The 14,644-nt window shown below is 41.9% G+C and overlaps 1 protein-coding gene across 3 annotated transcripts in view; it reads right to left on the minus strand.

Annotated features, from left to right (window-relative positions):
* The window catches only part of TBC1D24 (TBC1 domain family member 24), a 33,454-nt gene that overhangs the window by 6,808 nt on the left and 12,002 nt on the right, over positions 1-14,644 (minus strand). For 2 of the 3 annotated variants that reach the window (XM_063414184.1, XM_063414185.1), the window contains exons 2-6: positions 12,189-13,218; positions 9,155-9,172; positions 3,941-4,099; positions 2,932-2,995; positions 861-956 (exon numbers count right to left, since the gene is read on the minus strand). In XM_063414184.1, the coding sequence (XP_063270254.1) occupies positions 861-956; positions 2,932-2,995; positions 3,941-4,099; positions 9,155-9,172; positions 12,189-13,147 (1,296 nt within the window). In that variant the 5' untranslated portion in view covers positions 13,148-13,218. The remainder of the gene's footprint in view (positions 1-860; positions 957-2,931; positions 2,996-3,940; positions 4,100-9,154; positions 9,173-12,188; positions 13,219-14,644) is intronic. The other variant, XM_063414186.1, reaches the window with a different exon arrangement.

A 14,644-nucleotide genomic window follows, 5' to 3' on the forward strand; every position in this document is an offset into this window, starting at 1 on the left:
CTCCAAGTGCCCCTCCAAGTGGAAGAGTGACCCACGCTGCAGCAGTTTTGGGAGGACTGTTTGCCCGTGGGAGGGGCTTATGTTGCAGCAGGTCCCAGGGAGCTGCTGCTTGTGAGATTGGAACCATGCTGGAGAACTTCATGCAGAACTGTCTCCTGTGGGAAGGACCCCACAGTCTCACAGAGGATGGACTCCTCTCCCTGAGCAGTGGAAGAAAACCCCCAGCCTCTGTCTCCCTGCACTGTTGGTGGCAAAGAGGGACAGGCTGGGGTGAAAAAGGTGTTTTAAAGAGCTTATTTTACTTCTCATTTTCCTGCTCTGATCTTGTTAGTAATAAATTCACTCTCTATCTCTAACTTGAGGCTGTTTTGCCACTGGAGTGTTTTTTCCCAGTCTAAGGACTGGGAAACTCATGAACTCTTTGTTAAATTTTCTCTCCTCTGCCCAGCTTTTGCAGGAGAGATTGAGTGAGTGGCTTTCATGGGTGCCTGGCATTTGGCCAGTGTCAAACCATGACACCATCCTTAGAAGTGTTTAAAAAATGTGTGGATGTGGCACTTGGGAACAGTTTACTAGTGAACACAGTGGTAGTTCTGGGTTGGTGATTGGACCTCATGATCCTAAAGGTCTTTTTCAACCTTGATGATTCTATGATCTTTAAGAAAATGTTCTTTGCAAGTGGAGAAAAAGAGTCACCACAAAACTTAAAAGTAAAATTTTTCCTCCACATTAAGAGTTGAGTAAACTTTATAAATTAGAAAGGCATGTAATCCAGCCTCTTTAAGTGGAAGGAAGCAGATAGTTAACCAGTACAGTTGTTCTGTCTTGGTACTGGGCAGCAACAACAAAATTTTACTCACCCTAAACACAAAGCACTCCCCAGTTCCAAAGAAACTCAGCTTGTTCCCTCCTCGCCGGCGCTCACTCCAGTCAGTGGACAGGTAAGCCCCACAGACCTGGCACACACAGCACAGTCAGGCTTCCCATTGAAGGAGAAAGTGTGTTAAACCCACTGATACTGTAATTTCAGAGGCCAAAACTGCAGGCTTTACTTTAGTTTGAGTTTCTGAGTCTCTATACCAGTGGATTAAAGCAGAACAAGTACTTACATCTAAAGACAGATTTTAACTGCTTTAATCCACCAGTGGTTACCTTTAAATCCTAGGAGTGTCATAAATTATTTCATACTTCTGATGCCTTAAGGGAGAAATTTCCTATCACAACCAAGGTACCAAAGCACAGATCACTCCAGGCCTGTACAGCCTGACTCCCACTCCCTCACTTTGGCAACCAAAGCAGCAGTGCTGTCCCAAGTTACAGTATGAGCAGCTCTGCCTGAACACTTTGTGGTCAAACAGTGGCCTTGGTGGCTTTCTTACATTTCCAAGTGTAGGTTAAAGCCAGCTTAGCTAAGCAAATGCTGAACTAGCTCACACATTTAGAGCAGCCACTCAAACCACCTGGGGGTCACTAGTCTCCAATAAAGAGAAACACTCTTTGAGGGCTGAGCTGATCTCTGGAGTCTTGTGTTTGCACTAGAATTTTTTGCTACCAAGAACACACATCCCTGCCAAATGCACACAGAGGAAACAATGAAGCTCCAAGAGTGGGATGGAAGCATCTGCCTTTTTTTCCCTCGGAAACTACAAAAACAATTATAATTATACAGAATTGTTCTAAGGTACATTTGCTGTTTGGCCTCCATGAGCATTACAAGTAGAGCTCCTAGGACAAAATTACTGAAGATCAGATTTGTTTGATATAGATAAATCTGTATTTAGATTTAAATCTAAATTCAGATTTAAAATTAAATCTAAATGACCCAGAAGTCCATTTGATGTGCTATGCCTGATAGGTATGAGAGGCAGAAAAACAGAAGGCAAATTTTCTTTAGTCTAAAAGTTAACTATAGACATATGAATAAAGGATGAACAACCCTTTGCAAAATCCCTCCAAATCCATAAGCACAGACCAAGTATTTTTCTCCCATATTTTTCTCCCATTTTTTTTTGACAGGCTCCAAGACAAGAAACAAAATAATTTCACCCCCACCTCTACCCTTTAGACACCAGGGGCACTCCATAAGCCAATGGCATCTCAACACAGGCCTGAATGGCCAGAAACCACACCCAGAACTATGAAATGGCCTGAAGGGTGAGCATTAGGTAGATGTAAGTAAGAGTAGAAATGAGCTTGTTCATGGACAGTCATCCTGCAGAGATATAAGCAGGAATAAAGCCCACAGGCTGCAATAACAGCTTAATGTTATATACAGAATACTTAGCAGTAATGTACATTGGCACAGACAACATCATTACAGGAAGTTCCTGTGTGCCCTCCTGAGAAGGTTCTGGGAAGACCTCTTGTTTTATGTATTAATTTTTTAAATAAGCATGTTGCTGTTTTCACATTATGTTGTCCAATATTGTCACACACAGAAGCAGAAATAAGGACCTGTGTGCACTCCTCCACAGGTTCTCAGAGCTTCCTTGGTTTATTTTTTTCGCAATCAAGAACAAGATGAAGCTAAGGCTTTTGTTTCCACATCATGTAGTCCAACATTATTCATATCATTTAAATTCTGCTACTTTCTCTCCTCATATCCTTGAGAAAATAAAAATATCTTCTATGAATCATAACTTTAGCACAATTCCCACTCTGTCCCTCTGATTCTGCATTTCAGTCTGCCCAAGAGCAAAATGAGCTACTCTAGTCCATCATCCCATGATACCTGCAAGAGAAAAAGCAGTTAACCAAGACCTGTTTTGCAAGGTCTGCCCAAGAAAGCACAGTCCTATAACAAACAAATAGAAAAATTTAAAGCAGGAATTCTTAACAAACCAAAGCTAAACCTTGCCTATTCATTTTATTATAAACAACTGTGTGTTGCAACACTGCCCAAACCCCAATTTAATCACTTGCCTCACTCACCTCTTTTGCTGTTGTCTTGATGAGGAGCAGAGTTGGTTCGTGTCCTTCACTGTGGGAATAGAACCTGAAGTGCAGAGCACAACAAAGTGAGCACTTGACTGCCACCAACTGCAGCTCTTTTCCTCCTCAACATCAGGTACTGCCTCCTTCTCCAACGGCAAAAAAACCCTGAAGACTAAGAATATTCCTGCAAATACTTTATACAGTCCATGTAAATAACACAGCTGAGTGTAAATGAATACTATCAAGCAGTTGTTCTCTACTCAGTCTCCTGTACAGTTTATGTCTCTGAAGCATAACTAGAAGCTTACCTAGATCAACTAAGGCTTGATTTTACAGCATTTTGAATTAAAACAACCTAAAGGATTGTAAAACAACCTAGAGGACTGATGGCCATGTCTGAAGGGCTTTAGGTGTTCATGGAAATTAATTGTGATGCATTCTCTTTGCTTGCTTTTGCTCTTGCTCATAGGCACATACAGCTGGGAAAGCAGGTCCCTGCCTCAGTACCTCAACTGCTGATGGCAAAGTCATTATTAGGAGCTATAGGGTAATCGTCTTCTGTAACAAGTGCAAGGACAACTCATATCTAGTTTATCTCACTTAAAAAAACTCAGAACAATCAGATTCATAGGTAATTTCTAGTTTCCAGTTCTCTTCTTCCTTGGATCAGTTTGAATGTGGTTATCTATCAAAACTGCCCACAAAGCAGCCACTGAGTTAAACCATTCAAAACCTTAAGTAACCAGACTCAGACTTGCAGAATCTGTAAACCGATCCAAGTTTGACTTTTCCAATTGATCTTGAACAGTTCAACATCTTCTGGCGTAGGAAATATCCCAGTCAAACGCTGTAGGCAACAGGAATTTGTCACATTTGTATTCCATTGTTAATGACATTCTTCAGATCAGGTTCTGACCTGATGCTTACATGGCCTTTTTGTCAATCCAGCAAACACTTCACCAGTTGCTCCTTTATGCCCTACAGTAGAGAGGAATGTTTTCCTTACCTGCTCAGACTACAGCCATGTTCCAAGGTGGTGAAAAGGAGGAGGGGCTGGCACAGTGCAAATCGCTCTGGGATCCATGACCAGATATCCCGCATCTCCTTCACACTGACAATTTCTGATTTGAAGTTCTCAGCATGAACTGCCAAGTGCACATTCTGCCTGTGAAATACAACACAAAACATTGAGAAGCAATAATTTAACAGATTTTGGATTACTGAACTGAAACATGAGAAGACAGCTGAACACTAACAGACTCTGGCATATAAATTATTGGTCAAAGCTTCAGCCCACAGGATTAGGTGGCCATGATCTGGTGAAGGTAATAAATTACTGCAATTTAACATAATCCTCAGATGCAGAGATCTGGCTTGATTGTATTTTCTATTCCTCCATATGGCAGCACCATCCAAGTGGCCTGCACCTTTACACACAGAGGACACAACACTGAGCCACTAAAAATGACCATGGCCTTATATTTGCTGTTTGTGACAGTCTCGCTGGCACTTGTATTTAAGCACAGAGAACAGAATACCTAAACAACCTGTATCTGAGAGAAAGCAGCAGTATTTTTTCTACCTTTGAAGTCCTGCCCGTGTCGTGGGATTAGAGAACTTCTAAACCCCTCAGAAACTTTAGAGGAATCATTATTACCAGAGTAAGCAATTTTAATCCAAGGTAAATCTTTGAAGCTTTTGAGAAGTTCCACCTCTTGGAAACATATCATTACCAATGACTTCCACTTCATTATGAACCAAAAATATTCTTGGGGTCATGGTTACAGACAGAGCCTGAGAACGTTAAGGAATGCTAGACACTGACACTGCAAAGGAAATCCCTGTACCCCCTCAGAAGGATCTGATACATTTGGAAGTATTGACTCATGACTTTTAAACACTTGAAGGTAACAGTCATCACAAATCATAACCAGCCTTCATTTCTCAGATTAAACAAGCATGCAAACCCAGAGCCTGGGGATTAAATGTTATTTGCTTTCATGGTCTATGTTAAATGCTTAAAATGCAATGGTGACAGCCAAGGACACAGAATTTACACAAGTCACTGAATTACTGGGCAGCCAGGTGTTAAATAGAGCTTTATTACTTTGCTCTGCATGCAAGGGTTGGGGTGCAAGTATTTGCCTGTTTCTGATGGGGTTTTTTTTTTGATAATTACACATTTCTTTTCTCTCAGTTTCATGACCATGAAGGGGCCCTCAATACTGTACATCTGCATGAATCTGGGTAGCTTAGCTCACTACCTAAAACACACAAAATATATAAATTGTTTATTTTTCACGCTCGTAGTACCAAAAATCAGCAGCATTTGCAATGCAGAGCAGTGCTTGCTTGGAGACATTGGGAACTGCTTTCTGGAATTCACTGTAAGCACCTTAGTGTCAGCATTTTGAATGAAGTGACTCTTTAGGTCACTTAAAAAAATACTAAAATTACTGCTTATTTTAGTCAAATCAACTAAATTAGTCTTTGCATTGCTACCCTGCATTATTTAATGTAAGGAACTTCTGTGTGCAGCTATTTAAACAAGCTGTAACTATTTACAGGTTTTAAAACTTACAGTATCACGGACTAGGAACATTATTTGTACTTTTAAACACAGCAATCTGAGGCAAAGGAGAGATCCATTGAAACAAAGTAGGAGCCAAGCCCTGAACCCTCATGTCCAGAATCATACATTAGGTCTCACCCTCTGTGTTCTGGCAGGTCTGCAGCTAAAACTTGTGTCACTACAGAACAGAGCTGAGAGACAAAGCCTTGGTTTCAGTTTGGCAGAAATTAAGATTTTTCCCCCTCCAAGATTTAAGGAATTAAAAAATATTCACGGCAGTCAACTGTTTATTAGAATGATTTTCCAGCAGAAATGCAATGGTGATGAATAGGCTAAGACTTAATAATAAATATCCAAGCAGGTTTAAATTTACACCTCAAGCAAGCCTCAGAATTATTTGTATACCTGGTCTGTACATTTTTCACATTTCTGTGAGCTGTTTGGACAACTAAACTTCAGTTCTTTTTTCTAAAAGGCTCTCACACTCAGGGTATCTTTGCTTTTGCCTTTTTTCCTTCTCCTGCTTTAAATCAGAACTGTTGATTTAAAGAATTTCCTACCCAAACCCTCTCAAAGCCTGTGTTCAGCAGCATTCTGAACACATCCCTTTCAGTACCCTGTGCCTTCCCACAACTCTTCCATGCAGGTAGAATATGACCTTTTCAAACAGATCTTTCTAATTTACTAGAAAGCATTTACCACTGTATTGGCCATTTAAAACTGTACCAGGCATACAGTTCCTGCCCTTTGAATATCATGGTAAATAATTTTATATTTAATGCCACCATCTAGTTAACCAAAGAATGTGGCCAAAGGATGTGAAACAAAATGATTATCAGGTTGGTTTTCCTGAGATATATTGGTTAAGAGTCTTTTTTCCTTGAAAGCCTGTGCCAGAAGCAGAAGAAAATGTCGGTGTTCACCAGCTCAGGTTTCTCAAAGTTGTTTATTATTTTGTATCTCTCAGTTCTTTCAGCGCCCTGCCAAAGTCTTTGCTGCGGCAAGAGCTCGAGGTGACCCCCCACCAGGTCGGGAGGGCTCGGACCTTTTGCACCTTTTCTCTGACCCAACCATCGGCCACAACGTATTTTTTATTTACAGTTGATTACCAAAACCTACTACCTATGTTAGACATGTCACGTCTATTCTAAACCAACCCCTTGTGACACACCACAGCAGAAAGTAGAGGACAAGGACAAGAAGGAAGAAGGACAGGGTCACACCCTGATTCCTCCATCTTGCCTTCTCTGACTCCATTCTAAAAACCCCAAATTCTACATTTGTACCCTGTGATAAACTAACTTCTATTTATATCAAACTTTTGGGGTCTGTAGTTCTTCATGCAATGTTGGTAATTTTTTCCCATGGGCTGAGATCAAAGACAGTATTGTTTTGAGCTCTGTGCCAGGGTCTCCAACCCCTCTGCCAGGGTCTCAGACCATCCAGGGCCAGAGGGATGCCCTGGAATCCAACAAATGACCTGCTATTTCCTAGTAACAAATCACAGCTGCAGATGGTTGAGACTGAAACTGAACCCTGTGTTAAGAAGTGTCCACATACAGCCTGCACCTATCAAACCAAACTCCATGGTGCTGAGCAAAAATATAACTTTTTTGGGGGGTGCCAGAAAATTGTAACTAGTTACAAGTATCTAACCTGTATTAATTCTCTTATTTTTAAGTGTTTATCTAATGACACTGAAAATCATCTCCTTCAGTTTGGCAGTTGCTTTTCAAAATAGTAAATGAGTGAAAATGAACAGAACACAAGTGAGCTAAGAAAAAACCCAAATGTTTTGGTTCATATTCATTGAGGAAAATTAAGTTTAGCCTTCACCACTCCACTTGTATCAGGGTCATCTGTGAAAACATTGTAGCTTGAGAGAAAGGAAATTTGGACAGCACTACCACTAGTGTCTACCACTAGAACTGAACTAGTGTCTACTGCTAGAACTGAAAATTTGTTTTACCCTGCATTAGTGTTTTCCTCCGTTACCAGGATTTGCATGACAACTTTCTCTTGATTGCTGATATTGGAAAGACTCGTTCAACTGCTATTATTTCAAGGAATTAGATTTGAAAACCAGCACAATTAATGTTAAATAGGGCAGCATTTGCTAATTTCATAGGAATATTGCTTTTCCAACTATATCATTAATACAATGTGCTTCAGACACCTCAAAGTTCCCAATGGTAAAGCCAAGGTTGAAGACATGCAGCAACACCTGTCAAAGTGGATGTGCCCTTCAAAAAACAACAAATATCCAACCCCAAAGATTACTCACTGAATTACATCTTCCTGCTCTACTCTGGCTTGGGTCAAATCTTAGAGGAGATGCATCATCTTTAAAATCCATTATAATTTCAGTGAGGGCATAATTGTGTGGTGAAAGGAGATTTCTTTTTCGGTCATAAATAGCAATGTAAGTAACTTGTGGTATATAAACCTGAAACCTAATCCTGTGTCCAGATCAGCATCAACAGACACCCTGCTCTCCAAAGTCCCCTCAAACGCAAACTGCTTCTTAGCATAAATCAAGGCTTTCTGCTGCTTTCAGAACAACCTAACTGTAAAAATAATACACAGATGCGGAAGATTTGCTTGACTGGGATTAACAGCTTAGTGATTTATTAGAAGTAATCCTCAACACACAAGTTATGGTATGAAACATGCTTTGCTAAGTCTCTAAAGGTGTTCTTTCAAACATGAAAACATGAGGAAGTTAATTCCAACTTTGATTTTATAAATTAGTATACGTGTTAATATGCATCACACGCTAAAGTTAACTCAGGGCACCTGCAGCAAGGTCAGAGGATTCTCAAAGGCATGAATTTAAACCCAAACATTTGTGGTATTTAATATTCACAAGGCAGCCTTTCTCTTTCCAAGTTCTCTGCTTATCAGGTATCACAATCCACCGACTGGGTTTTATTCTTTAAGATTTACTTTTCAGGGCAAGAGTTGATAAATGACTTCATTAACTACTAATGCTCTATGGCTGAGTAACTCTGACCTCCTTGACACAGAAAAAGTCTTGTCTTCTTGACTCTAAAAAACCCCTACCTACTTAAATATAATCTACTAGGAATAGAGACAGGTCACTTTTAGGAGTGTGTCAAGTTGGGGTCAGTCCAAACTTTTTCCAATTAACTGCAGAAAGCTTCCAAAGAAGATAAAAAGTTGACTCTCTTTCACATTGAATGCAACAGCATATACCAGGTTTAGAGGTGGGATGATACCTAATAGCTCTTTTAAGCTGTTATTTGAGATATTTTAAAAAACTTACTCTTTTTCTTCCAGAGTAGAAAGGATCATTATTATAATGGCCCTTTATAGCCATAACCATAATCACACCATGTACTTTCTCCATGTACAGTACTCTTCCCCACTCTGGAAAAAACTGGTGTATTGCTGTCTGGAGTGCTGTGCTGACTCCTTGGGCCCCTCTACCCCTTCTCTCACAGCTCTGCAGGTGCTATGAACTAACTTTGCAGGGGGTACTCAGGAGATGTGGCACAGCAATCGGGTGCCCTGATTGCTGCCCTGCTTTTCCTGCCCCAATGTTAGCAATACATTACAGCCTTGGAAAAAACAAGACAAAGACAGCAGGAATGAGCAAAGTGCAAAGACTCAAGTGTTGTAACCTACCTTTTTGGAGGTGCAAGACTGCAAACAGGAGTGGTGCAGTGGAGATGGAATGGACAGAAGGGGAACATACAAGGAGAAAGACAAAAAAGATAGAAAAGATCATTGACTTCCTACATCCATGACAAAGTGAGTGAAAGGAGCCTGGAGAGAAACAAAGCAAGGTTTGATTTAAGTCACCAAGTGCTAAAAAACAATCAGACAAGTCAAAACATTTATATTTCTATCTTCCCCCTTTTTAGTGACGTGATGGAAAAATAAATCATCTTTTCCTTGCACAGGCCAAACACAACTGGAGAAGAGAACTCACTGACACCAATGAAGTCCTGGAGAACAGCTCACTTCTCCTACACTTCTGTCTGCCCACACTGGGACCCAAAGCTCCCAGCAGCATTGTGCCTGGGGACACCAAGAAATTTCACTGGGTTTACAAAGGTAGCCAAGAGGGGAAGAAAATTTTTCAGTAGGAACTCTGCATGGCATAGCAGTCACTACTGGTTTTATTTGGGTTCATTACTGTATTTTGCCTTGAAAACATCACTGTTGTGAGTGAGAATTTCTCTGCAACATTTAACACAGCAGGAACTTTTGGAGTGTCTGTGGTTGATGTATGTTTTCTTTTTCTCTGGTTTATTTAATTTTTTTTAAAAATTTATTTATTTATTTTATTTTTGTTTAAAGCTCTAATTCTGGTTTAAACAATATACTCAAGGATATTACAACTCTCCTGAACTTTCTAACAGGAAGACACAATGGAGGAGCCAATATTTTGTAACAATTCTCAAATACAATGGTCAGAACTGCCCCCAGTGTGACAATCCAGTGGCTAAAGGCCTTGAAATATTTGAGACTCAGAGGTAAATGCAGAAGGTGATTGTAAAATAAACTGTGAGTCTAAAAAATTAACCCTTGGAAGAGACCCCTTGGAGGAGAGCTTTACAGGTATGTAGACACATGAAGGAGGTTCAACCAACATTTATGTGATCTTTTAGGCTGAAATGCACAAAGTATGTATTGCCATGCCATAGAACAGTATCTGTTTGCAAGTATTGTAACTAACTCAGCAATGAAGTTGGCTCAATGTTGGGGGTTAGATTTGCCTCTTTTTCACTTACAGAATTTTTTCCCATAAGTTTCTAGGAAACCCTAATGACACTACTTAGCCAGAACAAAGAGAGTAGTTGAAGGACATGGCAGCACAAGGTCACACCTATTGTTTTTAAGTCTCTGGGAGTGTCCCTCAGAGGGGAGAGATAACGAGCTTTGGGAAAGGTAAAAGACAGAGCTGGGGATGGGGCAGTGGCTCTCTCTTGCTCTCGGCATCGAGGAGGAGAGTCAAGCTGCCCCTTGCTGCAGGAAGAGTTCACCGCCATCACTCTGCCTCTGCCTTGTCCTGGGACATCTACCGTCATCTGCTCGTGTACCCGGGAATCCTGAGCTCGTTTTCTCCAGCCCTCCCCCACCACTGCTGCTTCCTCCGAGTTTTGAGACTCTCCTGCTACTCTGTAGCCCTGCATTGCCCAGCCCTGCCGGGACACCCCTGCCGCTCCAGCTACCAGCGCAGAGCTCCTCATCTCTTCCACCAGCCCGGGACTTTCCTCCCTTCCAGCTCGGCCTCTCGGAGTCCTGCAGGGGCACCGAGATCAAACTGCCATGGGCTTTTGTAAAAGAAAGCCCTCAAGGTTGCTGGTTCTGTTTATTATTAATGCTGTAGTTGTTGTTTGTTTGTTTTGTCATATATACTAGTAAAGAACTGTTATTCCTATCCCCATACCTCTGCCTGAAAGCCCCTTCAATTTTCTAAATTAGAATAATCTGGAGGGAGGGGATTTGAATTCTCCATCTCTAGGGAGGTCCTGCCCTCTTCCTAGCAGATACCTGTCTTTCAAAACAAGACACTCAAAGATCCTACTGTATCAGTGAAGATTTAGAGAAAATAGACTGTGCGTCTAGACTATCAAGTTCTAGATATCACACTCACTGACTCAGGGGACTTCTAGAAGTCACCTCACTTCAGAGGGCAGGGCAGTTCATAAAACTGTCTAACACTTAAACTTGAGAGTTCAAAAATGGTTGGGAGAAGTTTTCTGCTGTCAGAGGCCTCTGGAAAAACAGAACATGTACCACTTACCTGCATGTATATTTGCACTTGGCAAGATGATAATTTTGCTCAGATTAATACATTGCTGCCTTTTCTATATCCATCGAGAGGCCTTTCAGCTAAGCTTTTTATTAGTATAATTTTCACTGTCACATCAGAGCAGGATTTCATTTACTGGTTTCAGAGTTGGTTCTTCCTCCCCTTATTTCTGAGAAAAGCTTGTGATTATGCAACAGTTTCTTGGATCTGTATAGTCACTTTTATCTTCCATGGTTCTTTCAAAATTATTTTTTCTAATAGTATATGAACCTATGAGTACTAGTCTCTTGACTTCCAGGAGGCTTGCAGTCAAATTTATTCACAAGTAACCTGTAAATAAGACTTATTTCTTCCTTGCTCTGTTAAAACAAAGTTCTTTCTCAGTCAGACAAAATGTTCCCAGCTGTGACAGTGCCTTACACTAAAGAAACTGCTGAATTCACAGTACTGGGCGGGATCAAACTGACATTTTATACAAATAATATCCTATTTAAGAATCAATTTTCACATTTCTTTGGGTATATTTCTTCCAAATAATTTATCAGTGTTTTTTCCAACTTTGCTAAAATGGCTTTTAGTTTAAAAACTGCTTATGAAACACACTTTTGAGATACAACACTTGTAATTAATATATACTTGTATAAATTCATAACTGAGAAAGCTACAAGAAACTTCTGTTCCTCTTGTAACACTTCAGATACACGTCCCACTAAAATCCCAGCAATGCTTGATTTTGGAGCTGCTGAGTTTTTCTGCAGAGAAAATGCATCAGGAGACACCAACATGTGCTAGTGGAGCTTCCCCACCAGTCACCCAGGGCTGCCTGACTGCTGGGTAAGTTTTCCAAACACTGGGAAAATTCAGGAGACTGTTCAGCTTACCAGTGCTCAGCCCTACCTTTTCTGTTTGACCGTGATGCCCTTCTGCTGCAAAGCCTTCTCGTTGGCCATCTGCAGCAGCTGGATCTCCTTCCGAGAGAAAAGGCGGATAGCAAAGGCTTTTTCCAAGAGCCTCTCTGGCGACACCGACTTGGCGATGTCCCTCACAAAGGCTCGAATGTCCTGCTGGATGCTGTCAGACTCCATGGGCTGCCCAGCTCTGACTTTGTGAAAGAATTTCAGAAGAGCCAGTGCGACACGATAGAGAACTTTGTACCCTTCCACCAGGAAGACGTCGAAGACCCGTGCAATGTATGCCATGGGCAGCTCCCCGAAGAGCCACCGCTGCCAGTCTGAGTACACCTCCAGCACGTCCTCAGACACTGCCACCATCAGCTTGTGGGCTGCCTGGCAGTACTTGTTGACCAGGTCCCCGAAGGTCATGCAGGAGGACTCGAAGGCCAGGAAGGTCTGGTCGATGAGCCGCTTGGACGGGTCGTTGCAAGCCAGGATGCGACAAACCTGCTCGAAGCACTCAGCCTCGTCCTTGCTGTAGTGCAGGAGCAGCGCGATCACCGAGGGCAGTGCCGGGCAGAAGGAGATGTCTGGAAACTGATTGGCGATGCACAGGATGATCTTCCTGATGGCCCCGACGCCCTCCGCGTTCAGGCAGTACGTGGGGATCAGGCTGTTGTCCACAAACTCCGGCAGCGGAAGGGAGCTGCTGTTGCGTTTTCCAATGATCTTCACCACAATGTCCCGGTACACGTTTGCATCTGGGGTCACTGTACGGCACGGGATATTGCTGATGAGTTTGTGGTACACTTTGGCTCTTAGAGAGTGGTTTTTGGCCCAATAGCCCTGCCGGGCCAGCTGCTTGAGCTCATGGAAGTCTGTGCAGGTGAGCTCTTTTGTATCCTGGCTCTGGGCACTCACATCCATTTTGTCCCAGTCCACAAAGCAGCTGTATTCATCCATGGCTCCAAGAGAAGCAAATCACATAAATCATGAGAACAGAGACCTTATTCATTGATGGACTTTGGATTTTTCTGCAAAAGAAAGTAAAAAACCAGATATTTGAGTAACAGATAATCTCTTATTTTCTCTATGAACACACATACGTACATACTTGTTACTGCAATAGCAAAACTCTATTCTAAAGCAAAGAAAGTTCAAGGTACCTTTTTATTTTTAAACCAAACTTTTCTTCCTTTCCGTCAGTAACTCCTACTGTGGTAATTGATTGAATACCAGCCAAGAGGCTGATCCTGAGGACATCTCCCCAGGAAAAATTTCCCTAGGTGAAAGTCCAAGCTGAGGCATGGAACTTTACATTAACATCCCACTTAAAAGAACAGAAGACTCCCACTGCAAAAAAAAAAAAATATTGCAAAGTATGTTCAGTTTGCAATCTCTCTTTCCAATTCTCTGGGGAAGTATAAGTGAAACTTATACTAGAAGGATACAGTCTCACAAGTAGTGTATGCTGTTCTGAGACTGTGTGGCCAGTAAGAAGAGATACTGTGCTTGTACTAACCACAGCAATGTCCTCTGAGTAATTTCTTTGTGCTGGTACTAGCACTTATGTGACCACACAGTCACTGAGATTAGCTTGTTAATCTGGTACAATTTTTCTTTTCCATTGGGTAAGACTTCTTCATGGAAAGGGTGGTCAAACATCGGAACTGGCTGCCCAGGGAGGTGGCGGAGTCACTGTCCCTGAATATTGTTCAAGAAATATCCCTGGAAGTGTTCAAGAAATGATTGGATGTAACATTAGTGCTCTGGTCTAGCTGATCAGGTGGTGATTGGTCAAAGGTTGGACTCAGTCTTGGAGGTATTTTCCAACCTCAGTGACTGTGTACAGCTGTACAGTCAGTCAGATCATTGCTAGTGCCGGAAGAAAGACTTGTGCAGGACAAGAACCCTGCTTCCTGGCTGCAGCACAGGGTCAAGTCAGCTTCAAACACCTTCACTAAAGCACTTATATTTTCTAAGTGCTGCTCTGGATGCTGGCCATGGCCTGTCACACAGGCACACAACAGCTCTCCCATTGGAGATGCCACAGACACCTTTGTGACAGCACTAGGAGCTGAAACATCAGGGTCTGGCTCCTAGTGCCCCATGCCAGGTTTACCTGATCTACCAGCTGGCTCCAGGTTCAGAGCACACCTGTGTCTCAGCAGTGAGTATGGCTGTGACCACTGAAGGCCATATCCAAACAGGCTTTGATCAGTCAATGCAAAGCCACAAAAGGATGCACAATTGTCACAGATGACACAAAAAGAATCACACGAGGATACACAGGTGTGCATAGCAGAAGAAAAGGGCCGAGTTTATTTACAAAACTCAATTTATACATTTCCTATGGGGCCTGTGGATTGGAGGATGAAATTCCACCTCTCAAACCACATTGGTCAAGCCAACTGTCAATCATCTTTCTCCTTCCATCTAGAAATATGTAAACAATGAAAG

The sequence above is a fragment of the Prinia subflava genome, chromosome 17 (assembly GCF_021018805.1).
Source record: "Prinia subflava isolate CZ2003 ecotype Zambia chromosome 17, Cam_Psub_1.2, whole genome shotgun sequence".
Taxonomy (NCBI): Eukaryota; Metazoa; Chordata; class Aves; order Passeriformes; family Cisticolidae; genus Prinia; species Prinia subflava.